This window comes from Myxine glutinosa, chromosome 5 (assembly GCF_964187855.1).
Source record: "Myxine glutinosa chromosome 5, kmMyxGlut1.1, whole genome shotgun sequence".
Taxonomy (NCBI): Eukaryota; Metazoa; Chordata; class Myxini; order Myxiniformes; family Myxinidae; genus Myxine; species Myxine glutinosa.
The window spans coordinates 117,109,279-117,128,665 of record NC_136265.1 but is presented as its reverse complement, the minus strand read 5'-3'; the positions used below and the strand labels follow the sequence as shown (position 1 = coordinate 117,128,665).

General features: G+C 43.1%; 1 protein-coding gene across 2 annotated transcripts in view; it reads right to left on the bottom strand.

The window, feature by feature from the left end:
- The window catches only part of GTF2E1 (general transcription factor IIE subunit 1), a 148,001-nt gene that overhangs the window by 49,269 nt on the left and 79,345 nt on the right, over positions 1–19,387 (bottom strand). For both annotated transcript variants that reach the window (XM_068116442.2, XM_078778592.1), the window contains exon 6: positions 18,911–19,164. In XM_068116442.2, the coding sequence (XP_067972543.1) occupies positions 18,911–19,164 (254 nt within the window). The remainder of the gene's footprint in view (positions 1–18,910; positions 19,165–19,387) is intronic.

The following is a 19,387-nucleotide window of genomic DNA, read 5'->3' as shown; positions in this document are numbered from 1 at the left end:
CGTTACCATTCTGTCATTTTGCTCTCCTCATTACCATTATGTCATTTTCCTCTCCTCTTTGGCATTCTGTCATTTTGCTCTCGTCGTTACCATTCTGTCATTTTGCTCTCCTCGTTACCATTATGTCATTTTCCTCTCCTCTTTGCCATTCTGTCATTTTCCTCTCCTCTTTACCATTCTGTCATTTTGCTCTCCTCGTTACCATTATGTCATTTTCCTCTCCTCTTTGCCATTCTGTCATTTGTCGCTCCTCGTTACCATTCTGTCATTTTCCTCTCTTCCTTACCATTCAGTCATTTTCCTCTCCTCGTTACCATTCTGTCATTTTCCTCTCCTCGTTACCATTGTCATTTTGCTCTCCTCGTTACCATTATGTCATTTTCCTCTCCTCGTTACCATTCTGTCATTTTGCTCTCCTCGTTGCCATTCTGTCATTTTCCTCTCCTCGTTACCATTCTGTCATTTTGCTCTCCTCTTTGCCATTCTGCCATTTTCCTCTCCTCTTTACCATTCTGTCATTTTGCTCTCCTCGTTACCATTATGTCATTTTCCTCTCCTCTTTGCCATTCTGTCATTTTCCGCTCCTCGTTAGCATTCTGTCATTTTCCTCTCTTCCTTACCATTCAGTCATTTTCCTCTCCTCGTTACCATTCTGTCATTTTGCTCTCCTCGTTACCATTCTGTCATTTTGCTCTCGTCGTTACCATTCTGTCATTTTGCTCTCGTTACCATTATGTCATTTTCCTCTCCTCGTTACCATTCTGTCATTTTCCTCTCCTCGTTACCATTCTGTAATTTTGCTCTCCTCTTCACCATCCTGTTATTTTCCTCTCCTCGTTACCATTATGTCATTTTGCTCTCCTCGTTACCATTCTGTCATTTTGCTCTCCTCTTTACTATTCTGTCATTTTGCTCTCCTCGTTACCATTATGTCATTTTCCTCTCCTCTTTGCCATTCTGTCATTTTCCTCTCCTCTTTACCATTCTGTCATTTTGCTCTCCTCGTTACCATTATGTCATTTTCCTCTCCTCTTTGCCATTCTGTCATTTGTCGCTCCTCGTTACCATTCTGTCATTTTCCTCTCTTCCTTACCATTCAGTCATTTTCCTCTCCTCGTTACCATTCTGTCATTTTCCTCTCCTCGTTACCATTCTGTCATTTTGCTCTCCTCGTTACCATTATGTCATTTTCCTCTCCTCGTTACCATTCTGTCATTTTGCTCTCCTCGTTGCCATTCTGTCATTTTCCTCTCCTCGTTACCATTCTGTCATTTTGCTCTCCTCTTTGCCATTCTGCCATTTTCCTCTCCTCTTTACCATTCTGTCATTTTGCTCTCCTCGTTACCATTATGTCATTTTCCTCTCCTCTTTGCCATTCTGTCATTTTCCGCTCCTCGTTAGCATTCTGTCATTTTCCTCTCTTCCTTACCATTCAGTCATTTTCCTCTCCTCGTTACCATTCTGTCATTTTGCTCTCCTCGTTACCATTCTGTCATTTTGCTCTCGTCGTTACCATTCTGTCATTTTGCTCTCGTTACCATTATGTCATTTTCCTCTCCTCGTTACCATTCTGTCATTTTCCTCTCCTCGTTACCATTCTGTAATTTTGCTCTCCTCTTCACCATCCTGTTATTTTCCTCTCCTCGTTACCATTATGTCATTTTGCTCTCCTCGTTACCATTCTGTCATTTTGCTCTCCTCTTTACTATTCTGTCATTTTGCTATCCTCGTTACCATTCTGTCATTTTGCTCTCCTCGTTACCATTATGTCATTTTCCTCTCCTCTTTGCCATTCTGTCATTTTGCTCTCCTCGTTACCATTCTGTCATTTTGCTCTCGTCGTTACCTTTCTGTCATTTTGCTCTCCTCGTTACCATTATGTCATTTTCCTCTCCTCTTTGCCATTCTGTCATTTTCCTCTCCTCTTTACCATTCTGTCATTTTGCTCTCCTCGTTACCATTATGTCATTTTCCTCTCCTCTTTGCCATTCTGTCATTTTCCTCTCCTCTTTACCATTCTGTCATGTTGCTCTCCTCTTTACCATTCTGTCATGTTGCTCTCCTCTTTACCATTCCGTCATGTTGCTCTCCTCTTTACCATTCTGTCATTTTCCTCTCCTCTTTACCATTCTGTCATGTTGCTCTCCTCTTTACCATTCTGTCATGTTGCTCTCCTCTTTACCATTCTGTCATGTTGCTCTCCTCTTTACCATTCTGTCATGTTGCTCTCCTCTTTACCATTCTGTCATTTTCCTCTCCTCTTTACCATTCTGTCATTTTCCTCTCCTCTTTGCCATTCTGTCATTTTCCGCTCCTCGTTACCATTCTGTCATGTTGCTCTCCTCTTTACCATTCTGTCATTTTCCTCTGCTCTTTACCATTATGTCATTTTCCTCTCCTCTTTACCATTCTGTCATGTTGCTCTCCTCTTTACCATTCTGTCATTTTCCTCTCCTCTTTACCATTCTGTCATTTTCCTCTGTTCTTTACCATTCTGTCATGTTGCTCTCCTCTTTACCATTCTGTCATTTTCCTCTCCTCTTTACCATTCTGTCATTTTCCTCTCCTCTTTACCATTCTGTCATGTTGCTCTCCTCTTTACCATTCTGTCATTTTCCTCTCCTCTTTACCATTCTGTCATGTTGCTCTCCTCTTTACCATTCTGTCATGTTGCTCTCCTCTTTACCATTCCGTCATGTTGCTCTCCTCTTTACCATTCTGTCATTTTCCTCTCCTCTTTACCATTCTGTCATGTTGCTCTCCTCTTTACCATTCTGTCATGTTGCTCTCCTCTTTACCATTCTGTCATGTTGCTCTCCTCTTTACCATTCTGTCATTTTCCTCTCCTCTTTACCATTCTGTCATTTTCCGCTCCTCGTTACCATTCCGTCATGTTGCTCTCCTCTTTACCATTCTGTCATTTTCCTCTCCTCTTTACCATTCTGTCATTTTCCTCTCCTCTTTACCATTCTGTCATGTTGCTCTCCTCTTTACCATTCTGTCATGTTGCTCTCCTCTTTACCATTCTGTCATTTTCCTCTCCTCTTTGCCATTCTGTCATTTTCCGCTCCTCGTTACCATTCTGTCATGTTGCTCTCCTCTTTACCATTCTGTCATTTTCCTCTCCTCTTTACCATTCTGTCATTTTCCTCTCCTCTTTACCATTCTGTCATGTTGCTCTCCTCTTTACCATTCTGTCATGTTGCTCTCCTCTTTACCATTCTGTCATTTTCCTCTCCTCTTTGCCATTCTGTCATTTTCCGCTCCTCGTTACCATTCTGTCATGTTGCTCTCCTCTTTACCATTCTGTCATTTTCCTCTCCTCTTTGCCATTCTGTCATTTTCCGCTCCTCGTTACCATTCTGTCATGTTGCTCTCCTCTTTACCAATCTGTCATTTTCCTCTGCTCTTTACCATTATGTCATTTTCCTCTCCTCTTTACCATTCTGTCATGTTGCTCTCCTCTTTACCATTCTGTCATTTTCCTCTCCTCTTTACCATTCTGTCATTTTCCTCTCCTCTTTACCATTCTGTCATTTTCCTCTCCTCTTTACCATTCTGTCATTTTCCTCTCCTCATTACCATTCTGTCATTTTCCTCTCCTCTTTACCATTCTGTCATTTTCCTCTCCTCATTACCATTCTGTCATTTTCCTCTGTTCTTTACCATTCTGTCATGTTGCTCTCCTCTTTACCATTCTGTCATGTTGCTCTCCTCTTTACCATTCTGTCATTTTCCTCTCCTCTTTACCATTCTGTCATGTTGCTCTCCTCTTTACCATTCTGTCATTTTCCTCTCCTCATTACCATTCTGTCATTTTCCTCTGTTCTTTACCATTCTGTCATGTTGCTCTCCTCTTTACCATTCTGTCATTTTCCTCTCCTCATTACCATTCTGTCATTTTGCTCTCCTCTTTACCATTCTGTCATGTTGCTCTCCTCTTTACCATTCTGTCATTTTCCTCTCCTCATTACCATTCTGTCATTTTCCTCTGTTCTTTACCATTCTGTCATGTTGCTCTCCTCTTTACCATTCTGTCATTTTCCTCTCCTCATTACCATTCTGTCATTTTCCTCTCCTCGTTACCATTCTGTCATTTTCCTCTGTTCTTTACCATTCTGTCATGTTGCTCTCCTCTTTACCATTCTGTCATTTTCCTCTCCTCATTACCATTCTGTCATTTTCCTCTCCTCGTTACCATTCTGTCATTTTCCTCTCCTCTTTACCATTCTGTCATTTTGCTCTCCTCTTTACCATTATGTCATTTTCCTCTCCTCTTTACCATTCTGTCATTTTCCTCTGTTCTTTACCATTCTGTCATGTTGCTCTCCTCTTTACCATTCTGTCATTTTCCTCTGTTCTTTACCATTCTGTCATGTTGCTCTCCTCTTTACCATTCTGTCATTTTCCTCTGTTCTTTACCATTCTGTCATTTTCCTCTCCTCGTTACCATTCTGTCATTTTCCTCTCCTCTTTGCCATCCTGTCATTTTCCTCTCCTCGTTACCATTCTGTCATTTTCCTCTGCTCTTTACCATTCTGTCATTTTCCTCTCCTCATTACCATTATGTCATTTTCCTCTCCTCGTTACCATTATGTCATTTTCCTCTCCTCGTTACCATTATGTCATTTTCCTCTCCTCGTTACCATCCTGTCATTTTCCTCTCCTCATTACCATTCTGTCATTTTGCTCTCCTCTTTGCCATCCTGTCATTTTCCTCTCCTCTTTACCATTATGTCATTTTCCTCTCCTCGTTACCATTATGTCATTTTCCTCTCCTCGTTACCATCCTGTCATTTTCCTCTGCTCATTACCATTCTGTCATTTTCCTCTCCTCTTTACCATTCTGTCGTTTTCCTCTCCTCATTACCATTCTGTCATTTTCCTCTCCTCGTTACCATTCTGTCATTTTCCTCTCCTCGTTACCATTGTTATTTTCCTCTCCTCGTTACCATTCTGTCATTTTCCTCTCCTCGTTACCATTGCCATTTTCCTCTCCTCGTTACCATCCTGTCATTTTCCTCTCCTCGTTACCATTCTGTCATTTTCCTCTCCTCTTTGCCATCCTGTCATTTTCCTCTCCTCGTTACCATTATGTCATTTTCCTCTCCTCGTTACCATCCTGTCATTTTCTTCTCCTCTTTACCATTCTGTCATTTTCCTCTCCTCTTTACCATTATGTCATTTTCCTCTCCTCGTTACCATTATGTCATTTTCCTCTCCTCGTTACCATTATGTCATTTTCCTCTCGTCTTTGCCATTCTGTCATTTTGCTCTCCTCGTTACCATTCTGTCATTTTGCTCTCCTCGTTACCATTCTGTCATTTTCCTCTCCTCATTACCATTATGTCATTTTCCTCTCCTCGTTACCATTATGTCATTTTCCTCTCCTCGTTACCATCCTGTCATTTTCCTCTCCTCGTTACCATCCTGTTATTTTCCTCTCCTCGTTACCATTATGTCATTTTGCTCTCCTCATTACCATTCTGTCATTTTGCTCTCCTCTTTACTATTCTGTCATTTTGCTCTTCTCGTTACCATTCTGTCATTTTGCTCTCCTCATTACCATTATGTCATTTTCCTCTCCTCTTTGGCATTCTGTCATTTTGCTCTCGTCGTTACCATTCTGTCATTTTGCTCTCCTCGTTACCATTATGTCATTTTCCTCTCCTCTTTGCCATTCTGTCATTTTCCTCTCCTCTTTACCATTCTGTCATTTTGCTCTCCTCGTTACCATTATGTCATTTTCCTCTCCTCTTTGCCATTCTGTCATTTGTCGCTCCTCGTTACCATTCTGTCATTTTCCTCTCTTCCTTACCATTCAGTCATTTTCCTCTCCTCGTTACCATTCTGTCATTTTCCTCTCCTCGTTACCATTGTCATTTTGCTCTCCTCGTTACCATTATGTCATTTTCCTCTCCTCGTTACCATTCTGTCATTTTGCTCTCCTCGTTGCCATTCTGTCATTTTCCTCTCCTCGTTACCATTCTGTCATTTTGCTCTCCTCTTTGCCATTCTGCCATTTTCCTCTCCTCTTTACCATTCTGTCATTTTGCTCTCCTCGTTACCATTATGTCATTTTCCTCTCCTCTTTGCCATTCTGTCATTTTCCGCTCCTCGTTAGCATTCTGTCATTTTCCTCTCTTCCTTACCATTCAGTCATTTTCCTCTCCTCGTTACCATTCTGTCATTTTGCTCTCCTCGTTACCATTCTGTCATTTTGCTCTCGTCGTTACCATTCTGTCATTTTGCTCTCGTTACCATTATGTCATTTTCCTCTCCTCGTTACCATTCTGTCATTTTCCTCTCCTCGTTACCATTCTGTAATTTTGCTCTCCTCTTCACCATCCTGTTATTTTCCTCTCCTCGTTACCATTATGTCATTTTGCTCTCCTCGTTACCATTCTGTCATTTTGCTCTCCTCTTTACTATTCTGTCATTTTGCTCTCCTCGTTACCATTATGTCATTTTCCTCTCCTCTTTGCCATTCTGTCATTTTCCTCTCCTCTTTACCATTCTGTCATTTTGCTCTCCTCGTTACCATTATGTCATTTTCCTCTCCTCTTTGCCATTCTGTCATTTGTCGCTCCTCGTTACCATTCTGTCATTTTCCTCTCTTCCTTACCATTCAGTCATTTTCCTCTCCTCGTTACCATTCTGTCATTTTCCTCTCCTCGTTACCATTCTGTCATTTTGCTCTCCTCGTTACCATTATGTCATTTTCCTCTCCTCGTTACCATTCTGTCATTTTGCTCTCCTCGTTGCCATTCTGTCATTTTCCTCTCCTCGTTACCATTCTGTCATTTTGCTCTCCTCTTTGCCATTCTGCCATTTTCCTCTCCTCTTTACCATTCTGTCATTTTGCTCTCCTCGTTACCATTATGTCATTTTCCTCTCCTCTTTGCCATTCTGTCATTTTCCGCTCCTCGTTAGCATTCTGTCATTTTCCTCTCTTCCTTACCATTCAGTCATTTTCCTCTCCTCGTTACCATTCTGTCATTTTGCTCTCCTCGTTACCATTCTGTCATTTTGCTCTCGTCGTTACCATTCTGTCATTTTGCTCTCGTTACCATTATGTCATTTTCCTCTCCTCGTTACCATTCTGTCATTTTCCTCTCCTCGTTACCATTCTGTAATTTTGCTCTCCTCTTCACCATCCTGTTATTTTCCTCTCCTCGTTACCATTATGTCATTTTGCTCTCCTCGTTACCATTCTGTCATTTTGCTCTCCTCTTTACTATTCTGTCATTTTGCTATCCTCGTTACCATTCTGTCATTTTGCTCTCCTCGTTACCATTATGTCATTTTCCTCTCCTCTTTGCCATTCTGTCATTTTGCTCTCCTCGTTACCATTCTGTCATTTTGCTCTCGTCGTTACCTTTCTGTCATTTTGCTCTCCTCGTTACCATTATGTCATTTTCCTCTCCTCTTTGCCATTCTGTCATTTTCCTCTCCTCTTTACCATTCTGTCATTTTGCTCTCCTCGTTACCATTATGTCATTTTCCTCTCCTCTTTGCCATTCTGTCATTTTCCGCTCCTCGTTACCATTCTGTCATTTTCCTCTCTTCCTTACCATTCAGTCATTTTCCTCTCCTCGTTACCATTCTGTCATTTTGCTCTCCTCGTTACCATTCTGTCATTTTGCTCTCCTCGTTACCGTTATGTCATTTTGCTCTCCTCGTTACCATTCTGTCATTTTGCTCTCCTCGTTACCGTTATGTCATTTTCCTCTCCTCTTTGCCATTCTGTCATTTTCCTCTCCTCGTTACCATTCTGTCATTTTCCTCTCCTCTTTGCCATTCTGTCATTTTCCTCTCCTCGTTACCATTCTGTCATTTTCCTCTGCTCTTTACCATTCTGTCATTTTCCTCTGCTCTTTACCATTCTGTCATTTTCCTCTCCTCATTACCATTATGTCATTTTCCTCTCCTCGTTACCATTATGTCATTTTCCTCTCCTCGTTACCATCCTGTCATTTTCCTCTCCTCGTTACCATCCTGTTATTTTCCTCTCCTCGTTACCATCATGTCATTTTGCTCTCCTCGTTACCATTCTGTCATTTTGCTCTCCTCTTTACCATTCTGTCATTTTGCTCTCCTCGTTACCATTTTGTCATTTTGCTCTCCTCGTTACCATTATGTCATTTTCCTCTCCTCTTTGCCATTCTGTCATTTTGCTCTCGTCGTTACCATTCTGTCATTTTGCTCTCCTCGTTACCATTATGTCATTTTCCTCTCCTCTTTGCCATTCTGTCATTTTCCGCTCCTCGTTACCATTCTGTCATTTTGCTCTCGTCGTTACCATTCTGTCATTTTGCTCTCCTCGTTACCATTATGTCATTTTCCTCTCCTCTTTGCCATTCTGTCATTTTCCGCTCCTCGTTAACATTCTGTCATTTTCCTCTCTTCCTTACCATTCAGTCATTTTCCTCTCCTCGTTACCATTCTGTCATTTTGCTCTCCTCGTTACCATTCTGTCATTTTCCGCTCCTCGTTAACATTCTGTCATTTTCCTCTCTTCCTTACCATTCAGTCATTTTCCTCTCCTCGTTACCATTCTGTCATTTTGCTCTCCTCGTTACCATTCTGTCATTTTCCGCTCCTCGTTAACATTCTGTCATTTTCCTCTCTTCCTTACCATTCAGTCATTTTCCTCTCCTCGTTACCATTCTGTCATTTAGCTCTCCTCGTTACCATTCTGTCATTTTGCTCTCCTCGTTACCATTCTGTCATTTTGCTCTCCTCGTTACCATTCTGTCATTTTGCTCTCCTCGTTACCATTATGTCATTTTCCTCTCCTCTTTGCCATTCTGTCATTTTCCGCTGCTCGTTACCATTGTGTCATTTTGCTCTCCTCGTTACCATTCTGTCATTTTGCTCTCCTCGTTACCATTCTGTCATTTTGCTCTCCTCGTTACCATTTTGTCATTTTGCTCTCCTCTTCACCATCCTGTTATTTTCCTCTCTTCGTTACCATTCTGTCATTTTCCGCTCCTCGTTACCATTCTGTCATTTTCCTCTCTTCCTTACCATTCTGTCATTTTCCTCTCTTCCTTACCATTCAGTCACTCATTTTGTGTTATTCCATATCACCTCCTTGTGTTTGCCACTCCTCACCCTCATACCCCATTGTTAGTTTGTGCACCCATTGCCCTTTGTTATTCAGCTCTCCCATGAGCCCAGAGTCTATAAAAAATATATAATAAAATATTGTATAAAATTAAAAGTTTCACATAAAAAAGAAGTTTTTGTATAATACAAAGTTTGTATAAAAAAAAGTTTAACATCGAATAAAAATTCCCTCGAGGCATTATTACACAAAGTTATTTTCTTTATTCTTTTCTATGGCCAAGCAAATAAAAGTGGAGCAATTGCTTCATCAACGAATGTTTGGCTCTTCACTCGATGTTCACTTAACATCGCAAGAGTAAATGTGTCAAATACCGATCTGAGAGCGTTTTGGCGAGTGCGTGAACTTCCTTTTGATTCGTATAAATGTTTACTCATCGCTCAATTTTCAGCCGTGAAGAGAGTTGATGACCAAAGACATGACGCACGACAAGCAATACCGGGTGACTAATCAATGACTGAAGGAAAGACTTTCTGAGGACATCACCAGCACCAAGCAAATTGTGTGCATCAAACTTAATGCAGGACAAAACTAGAACGACACTCTTCGACATCACGTCGACAGATTATGCCTCCGCCCACATTATTACATCAGTATAACTTGTACGAAGTTTGATTTAAATCCATTCAGCTGTTCTTAAGTCATCACATTTTTACCTGACATGACCTCTGACCTTTGACCCCAAGATTTAATCAGTTAATGTTTACATCATTATACATACATATACCAAGTGTTAATTTAAATCTCTTCAGCTGTTCACAAGTTATCACATTTTTACCTGACATGACCTCTGACCTTTGGCCTTTGACCTGGTGACCCCAAAATCTAAACAGTTCATCTTTACCTCATTATACATATCTGCGCCAAGTTTGCCCAAGATCCCTTCGGCCATTCTCAAATTATCGTGGTAACGAGAACACATCATGGGCGGACAGCCGGACGGACAACCTGAAAACATAATGCCTCGGAAAACACAAGGCATCAAAATAGAACGGCATTCGGTAGAGCGCATCCCTCCACCAGGCTGAACAGTTTACGTTTTGTATCCAACTAATAGGCCGGATCTGGATTCGGACCTGCACCAAAATGGAATCGGCGTGTTCTTGTCGCATATCCAACACATCCACAAAGTTTTGTCATAATCCATCTACAACTTTTTGAAATATCATGCTATATATATATATATATATCGTTTTTGGCCCTTTCACTCAATGATTATCAATATAATAAAATAAAAAAATTATCGGATCCCGATTTGAATCCACCAAAATTGAATCAATACTTCCTCGTCACATACCCAACGTGTCCATCAAGTGTAGTCCGAATCCGTCCACAACTTTTTGAGATATCCTGTTCACAGACAGACAAACAAACAGCCAGACAGACAAACGAAAAGAGGGTAAAAACATAATCTCTGCCCACCTTTAGTGGTGGAAGTAATTATGGTCACAACATCTTGGATGAAATAATGTGGGGATTTAAAAACAAGCAAAAAACCTCCCACAGCGGTAAGGCCATCAGGTCTAATCTTACTATAATTCACCAAATGGCCGTCCGTCCGTCTGTCCGTCCGTCCGTCCGTAGGTACCGCAAAAACGGCTGAACCGATCGCAACAATATTTTGGGTGGGTAATCCTGGGATCCGCTGGAGTAAAATAGGCTATATTGTTTTTCCAATTTCAGCTTTGGCCTCCAGCATTTTCAGATTTGGACTCCCGCATAACGTTATTTTCCCGGGTGGACAGGAGTGTGCTACACAACCCCTAGACAGATCTCTAACAGTGAACGGATTGCGCTTCTGGATTACATTATTCTGAACACCAGAGGGAGGGTCATATCTGGGCCTTGTGAATGTACAAGGTAAGTTTAAAATGATCACATTTACTATTAATCATGTTCGGAGGTTGGAGGGAGGAGGAGATCTCTTGAAAAAAGAAGAAGCGTGTCGTGTGTGTGTGCCACGTGTGTTATAACCATGGCTGATGCAAGCATTACCTAACAGAAAATGGTATGAACCTGACACCTCTCAATCAAGGATACTTCCCGTATTCCTAAATTTCCATGAGTCCGATTTTCATTCATTCATTCATTCATTCATTTGTAAATTGCCACTCTTTTGTTTAATTGCTGAAAATTCTGTTTCAAAGATTATTTGAATCACAGATTTTGTGCCAGCAACACCAGGTAAGAAGCGACCAGGAAGCAGAACCAAGTGGGTGTGAAAACACACCACGCATGCGCGAAAGGCCGGATTTGGCATTCATACATCATTTCGAAAGTCGCGAATTGGCAGTGAAGTGAAAGTTAGCAAGTGAAAGGAGAGCCTCACATGTAAGGAAATGTTAACAAGATTCATCAAACATTGGTAAGGTGAAACCCTCCAGCGTTGCTGGACAATGCAAACATACACCCAAAATACCTTAAAATCCCAATTCCTACCCAAGTCAGGGTTAACACGTCACTCTTCGGCCTTCGATACCAAATAAATTACCGGTGCTTGACCTCAAACTTTGCTTTGCCAACACTTTCAACTCATTCCAAACCATCATGTGAAGCCGAGCGGCGGTGAGATGCAATTTAAAGGGTTTTGGGGTTTGATGAGATGGCTACACCTTCCCCCTGCCCCCCCCCCCTCCCCCAATCAATCATCCTCCTCCTCCTCCTCCTCCTCCTCCTCTTCCATGCCAAAAAGAGGAGAGAAATGGCCACCAGTGTGGACCTGACTTCAAAATGTGAATCAACATATTGCCGCAAGTGGGAAGGGATGAATGACAGCAAGTGGGCCTTTTTAATCTCACCGGCTGGGATCGTAAGCAGATGTGATGCTGAATCTGGGAGTCGAATATAAAGATGTCTGTGAGCCAAATTAATAATAATAATAATTCATTTATTTTGTATAGCGCTTTTCCAGAAGCCCAAAGGCGCTTTGACAGAGTGGAAAACATAATGCATAACAATACATGAAAACAACAATTGCAAAAAGACAAGAATCAAGAAAACAAACAGCAGCGATATACGGCATACATATAAGACAAGAATCAAAAAGACAAGACAAGAATCAATAGGGAAATATTTAAAGCAAAAGGAGGGAGAAGGAGAAGAGATAGTCAGGGGTTAAATGCTGTGGGTTGAATGTTGAATGCAGCGTTGAACAGGTGGGTCTTTAGTGATGTTTTGAATGTGGTGAGTGAGGAGGAGTCTCTGATGGTGTGAGGTAGTGAGTTCCAGAGGGTGGGAGCAGCGATGGAGAAGGCCCTGTCCCCCCAGGATCTGAATTTGGTCCGGATGGAGGGGGTCAGGAGGTTGGTACCAGCAGAGCGGAGGTTGCGGGTGGGAGTGTGTCTGGAGAGGAGGTCAGCCAGGTAGGATGGGGCCAGGTTATGGAGGGCTTTGTATGTCAAGAGGAGGATTTTGTACTGGATTCTCTGGGGGATGGGGAGCCAGTGAAGCTTGTAAAGGACGGGGGTGATGTGGTCACGGGTCCGGGAATGAGTGAGTAGACGGGCAGCGGAGTTCTGAATGTATTGGAGTTTATTGGTGATTTTTGAGGGTGAACCATAGAGGAGGCTATTGCAGTAGTCCAGACGGGAGGTGATGAAGGCGTGGATGAGGGTTTCTGCAGCCGTGGAGGAGAGGGATGAGCGGAGACGGGCAATGTTTTTCAGGTGAAAGAAGGCTGACTTTGTGATCTGTTTAGTGTATTTGTCGAAGGAAAGGGTTTGGTCAAAGATGACGCCAAGATTCCGGATGTGAGGGGAGGTGGATACTGGGATACCGTCGATGTTGAGGGCAAAGTTATGGGTGGATTTTGTGAGCGTTTTTGGGCCAATGATGATTATTTCAGATTTATCACAGTTAAGCTTGAGGAAGTTGATTTGAAGCCAGGATTTTATTTCAGTGATGCAGTTTGTCAGGATAGAGTGGGTGTCGGTGGAGACGGACTTGGTGGAGATGAAAAGCTGGATGTCATCGGCGAAGCAGTGGAATTGGAGACCATGACGGCGGATTAAGTGACCGAGCGGGGACAGGTAAAGGATGAAGAGGAGGGGGCCAAGAACTGAACCTTGGGGGACACCTTGGGGGAGGGGAGCAGTGGGGGATTTGCAGTTATTGATGGAGATGAACTGGCATCTGTCAGAGAGGTATGATTTAATCCAAGAGAGGGCAGTGCCGGTGACGTTAAAGGTGGATTCAAGTCGGGTGAGGAGGATAGTGTGATCGATGGTGTCAAAGGCAGCGCTGAGGTCGAGGAGGACGAGAATGTTGAGGTTGCCAGCGTCAGAGGAGAGGAGAAGGTCGTTGGTGATTTTGAGGAGAGCAGTTTCAGTACTGTGGTTGGAGCGGAATCCGGATTGGAATGTTTCATACAAGTTATTGGCAGAGAGATGATGTTTGAGTTGAGTGGCTACAGCGCGTTCCAAAACTTTTGACAGAAAGGGTAGGTTGGAGATGGGTCTGAAGTTGTTTAGGGTGTCAGGGTTTAGACCAGGTTTTTTTAGAATGGGGGTAACAGCAGCAATTTTGAGGGAAGGTGGGACGATGCCTGTAGACAGGGAGGAGTTTATTGTTGCAATGATAAGTGGAGAGAGAGCAGGGAGGGAGGCTTTGACAAAGCTGGAGGGGATGGGGTCAAGAGTGCAGGTGACAGTTTTCATTCCTATGAGGAGTTCAGAGAGGTCAGTAGGAGAGATTGGGGAGAACCGAGACAGGGGATGGCAGGACAAGGGGGGGCAGGTGGTTGGAGGGGGAGCGGGTGCGGCGGTGGTCAAGCTGTTGTAGATGTTGTCAATTTTGCGTTGGAAGAAAGAGAGGAAGGAGATGCAGTTGTCTACTGTGAATGACTGGGTGGTGGTGTTCAGGGGGCGGAGGAGTTTGTTTATTGTCGAGAAGAGTGCTTTTGGGTTTCCGGAGCCAGAGTGGATAATTTGAGAGTAGTAGGCAGAGCGGGCGCGGGAGAGGGCATCTTTGTAGTGTTGTATGTGGTCCTTGTAGGCTTGGGAGTGAACTGTGAGACCCGTTTTATTGCGGAGTCTTTCAAGTTGGCGAGCACGAGTTTTCATCAGGTGGAGTTCAGGGGTAAACCAGGGAGCAGAATGGGTGAAAGAAACTGTTTTGGTTTTTACAGGCGCAAGCTGGTCAAGGCAGGAGGAGAGAGTGTGGTTGTAGTAGTCAGTGAGGTCGGAAGGGGTGTGGAGGTCAATGAAGGGAGAAGTGGACATTTTTTCAGAGAGGGTGGATGAGAATGAGGTAGGTGAAAGAGCGTTTAGCTTACGGAAGTTGATTGTGCGATAATGCCTTGGTGTTGGGGCGGGGATGTTGATGGTCAGAGTGATGGCTAAGTGGTCAGAGAGGGTGAGGTCGGAGCCATAGAGATGGTGCAAATTACCCTCACAAATCACGTTTTATTGAAATTGGCTAATAAAATCCGAGACCAGACTTAATGGGTGCCTTAATTGGATTCAACATGCTTTCCATTGACAACAGGAAGTTGATTGCGGTAAATATTATGACACAGGCCAACAAAATTGCAAAAAAAGAAAAGACAATCCAAAACAAACACACACACACACACACACACACACACACACACACACACACACACACACACACACACACACACACACACACACACACACACACACACACACACACACACACACTGCTTTTACAACAATTATTTTACAAAGGAAGAGAAAATAAAAATAACATCTAATAATATCTGACCTTGAGCACCGGTACGTGACCGGAAGTGGACATATGCTGAATAAAAACCCGGCATGTGCCGGGGCCCGTGGTCTGTTGGCCTGAGGAAGCCTGCTGTGAAGTTGTTGCATGTTAGATTAGTGAGTAAGGTTGCACAAGGGTTTAAGTGGTTAAGCGAATCAAGCTTTTGGTGTTATCGTAATCATTAATTGTGCCTTCCTCAGTTGACACCCGTTTTCAGGGTAATTGGTCGCGGCGATCAACGCTGCACCTCCGGTCACCACCATCTGCTTCCAACTCGCTCTGCTCGATTGGTACGAGGCGGTGGTGCTTAAATGGCGCAGAGGTAGTTCCCAAAAGGGGAGGTCGCGGAAATCAAACCCAGAACCACCAATTCAACTTACCTCTGCAATCGTGACCAAAACGACTCGTTCTCTTAATTTGTTTCGTTACCTCCACCTGTAATTTGGACTCCCAATGTCTGGTCACTTCATCACCCACAAACATAATTTTTAGAGAGATATTTATTGTTTAAAATAGTAGGAGCAAGATTCTCCTCCAAAAAATGAATGGATGACGGATGGATGATGGAGGCCCATACTCACGACATAGCTTCACAGCATCCACGACGGGTCGAGAAACATTTTGATGCAAGAACCAATCCTGCCCCAATTGGCGATGTGCCGCAGGATACCTCACCCAAAAAAATTCGGAAGTTGTTCAGAGTACCAGAGGTAACTCCACTACTCTTATTGAAAGACACAGTGGCATCTTTATTGTCGTCCACGTACGACCAGAGCTGGCAGACTGGTCCTCTAGATCAGGTCCATCTCATGGACTTCACACACACCGATACCTCCACCCGCCTGAGAAGTATCAAGACGGCAGTTTATATATAGCTCACGGGTCGAGATTCCCTGATGCTTCTGCAAATCTTTCAAATCTCGACAAGAAAGTTTAACATCCTTCAGGAACATAACCACCGAGTGTGAAACAAAACCTCAACGTCCGCCTTCCACTGCATAGAGCGTTCCATCGGCCGATGCAATCCCTTCTTCTAACGGTACAATCAACTCGACCAAGGCAAGACCGCAGGATGGTTGGAACTAAATCTGGTGCAAAACCAATCTTGGATCCGAAATCGGCCCGTACCTTTGACCATCCAGGCCAGATGCCTGTTCCATAACTTTCGGGACGTCATTATACAGGTTTCTCTTCTTCTTCACGAAACAAATCTTTGTCAGATACGACTCGGATTTTATGCCGCACTGCCATGCACAACGGCATTCCATAGGACTTCAAGAACCCGTTTAGGCGAAGAGCGAGTGCAACGTCCTCGTGCTAATGCCACTCTACGTACACGCGACTAGCAAGCAAAGTCTGTCATCTTACTATAATTTACAGTTGGCATCTTCGTTACTTTCCACCAACACAGGCTGCCCGGTGATGCCAAAATGGCGTAGGCAGAACATCAGAGTTGTCAAAGTTGAGGCAAAAGTAATTCTTTCCACAGAGAAAAGAAACATTGAATTATTCTAAAGCAATTTCTAGAAATCTCTTTAAAGGGCTAAGCATGCCACTGGCACATCATTCTGAATCCTAATAATAAAAAATAACTCCAAACCGTGACGAATGGAGCGAATACTCACAAAGAACTGAAAATCTTTCTGAACATCCAACTCAGAGGAAAACAAGAAGTGCCATTTATATGCAGGATGTGATTTATAAAACCAAACTTCTCTCAAACAAACCTTACCTTACCTTACCTTCAAAAACATACCATTTGGGTCCACAATGATGCCGCATCATGCAAGGATGTCATGCTCGGACTGGGAAAGATCATATTCATGCTCAGAACATCCTCAAAATGGACCTTCAACAACTGCACCTGGCAACTAAACCTTCAATAACTACACCTGCAAATCCAAACATAACAACTGCACCTGTCAACTAAACCTTCAATAACTACACCTGCAAATCCAAACATAACAACTGCACCTGTCAACTAAACCTTCAATAACTACACCTGCAAATACAAACATAACAACTGCACCTGTCAACTAAACCTTCAATCAAGTGCACCTGTGAACGCAACCATAACAATTACATCTGTCAACCAAACCTTCAATAACTACACCTGTGAACCAGACCATAACAACTACACCTGTCAACCAAACCTTCAATAACTACACCTGTGAACCTGACCATAACAACTGCACCTATTAACCTGACCGTAACAACTGCACCTGTCAACAATACCATCAATAACAGATGTCTGGCTGGATGTAGGAGCTATAACTACAGTGAACACTCCTAAAATTCTCGGGGTGTGAGGGTGAAGGGTTGAGACACCACATTTTGTGTTTCAATGATGATCCGACCAACATCACTCGTGTAACAGCATTTGCACACATGTACAGTCTCCTGAGCTTCTCAGCTTCACTGTGATCGCTCCTGAGCAGCCAACATAGGAAGGCTGGCGTCGAATGCCCGCTATAGACTGGGCATCCTCCGCCGTTCAAATCGTTCCTTGAAAAATCAGAAGTCAGACTACCATACCATTTCTCATAACTCAATGGAGTACTGCTCTCCACTTTGGGCTGGTGCCCCAGCATCACACCAGTCTCTCCCGGATTCCGTGGCATTTAAAGCTGTCAACATTGTTTGAATCTCCCGCGATGAGACCGAAGCACAAGGCGTGGTCCTCTCACATCGCAGGCACGCTGTTGGCCTTTGCCATTCACAACCTCTCTACCAGTCTAGCTCCCTCTGTTCTCTCTCAAACCATTGACCCTCCATGACCATACAAGGACGCACACATTCTTTCAGTAACTCACTCGTGGTAAAATACTCAAAATCCAGGGTTACTACGAGTACATAACTCTCTATTCTTCGGTTTACGAAGCCATCATTCAGAGGTTGGTTAACCCCACTCTTCCTTCCAGAGCACAATGCACATGGTGTACTACCATCTTATGCAACCTCCATCCATATGCAAAACCTACCACCAATAACCCAATCTAAAACGTACATACATGTCAGTGCGAGTTGGAACAAGTACATTTTGATCGAGCCAGTTAATTCAAAGACAACCTTGAGGTTAACCCTTTTAAAATCCGATTTATATCCATATTATAAAACAGGAGTGTCCGTCCGTCTGTCCGTCCCCAAACTACTCCATCAGTTTTGGGGCTAGCCCCGCCAAACCTCCTGTGGAAGGTTATGGGGTCCCAGCGGATGTTGTAAGGTAGGTAGGAGGTATCAAAAACTCCTCAATAAAATTATGATTTTGAAATTAACTCGATACGAACCTGCCGTGAATCCGGAAGTGAACACATGACCATAATGAGCTGGTTTGATAAATAATATCTCAATACAATTGCCATTTAAAACAGTATTTTGTTACAGTATCAATTTGTGATTGGAACGACGTTTGGAATTGAGTGAATACAATTGCTGTCCACGCTTGATGTACGACTTCAGGTGGCACAGGAATGTGGAAATTATTGGTTCCATGGTTTCCCAGGCGCGTTTTCTTTTTAACCTAAGTCTTTCACGAACCTGCTGTCCATGTTTGACGAGCGACTGAAGGTGCCACAGGAATATGGAATCTACTGGTTTCATGGAATGTCCCTAAACTTTCAAGTGGTGGAACGCCGACATTTTCCCTGCAATTTTAGATTACTTTACCTTTGTACATTGGAAGACAGTGTCGCTAAAATTGGGAAAGAGCTTTTGTCATTTCCATACTTTCTCGTTTTTTTTTGTCGTGCACAATCTTGAATTAAAAAAAATTAAATAAATTAAAGCTACCAAACGAAAATTGGACTTGTATCTGAAAATTACGTTCAAGATGCTGGTTGTCCTCAATGGGTTAAAATAAATTGTCAGTAAAGATTAGTAGCAGATTTGACACTGCATATCATATCTACCGCCCCATAAAGACATGATCCTAACACGTCATATCCATACTTGGTACAATGATGATGGTGTCAGGATCGTATGGATGGACTATGACCACCAAAAAAACAATGAAACAACTGCACACCCGTAGCATTAGCTCAATAAAGCACTCACCTGTGAAGGTGGGCGCAACACGCTCGGCTTCTCCAAGGCCGCCATGGACTGTGCTCTCATGCATCCAGACGGGACGTTCCTTGGTGGGTTTGGCCGCGCTCGCCCCAGGTGCCCCATCCACCTCTTCCATGCTGATGGTGACGTTTTGCTCATACAAGTTGTCATAGGATGGCCGTGCCGAGCTCCAGCCTTCCAACATCATTCCCGGAAGGGAATTCCCTGTAGCATTGCTAGACCCAGGACCCAAGGAGCGTCTGCTTGGAAAGAAAACGGATGCAAGGAAGAGAAACGACGATGCAAATGGAGAAACAATAACGAATGAGGAAGTTGAGCAATTATACTTGCTTTATGTCATATGTTCAGCCACAAATTGAAATGTTGAAAGGGTGGAAATGCGAATGGTTCGGTGGATGTGCGGAGTATCGTTGAGAAAGAGGAAGACAAATGATGAATTGCGAAAGATGATGGGAATAGAGC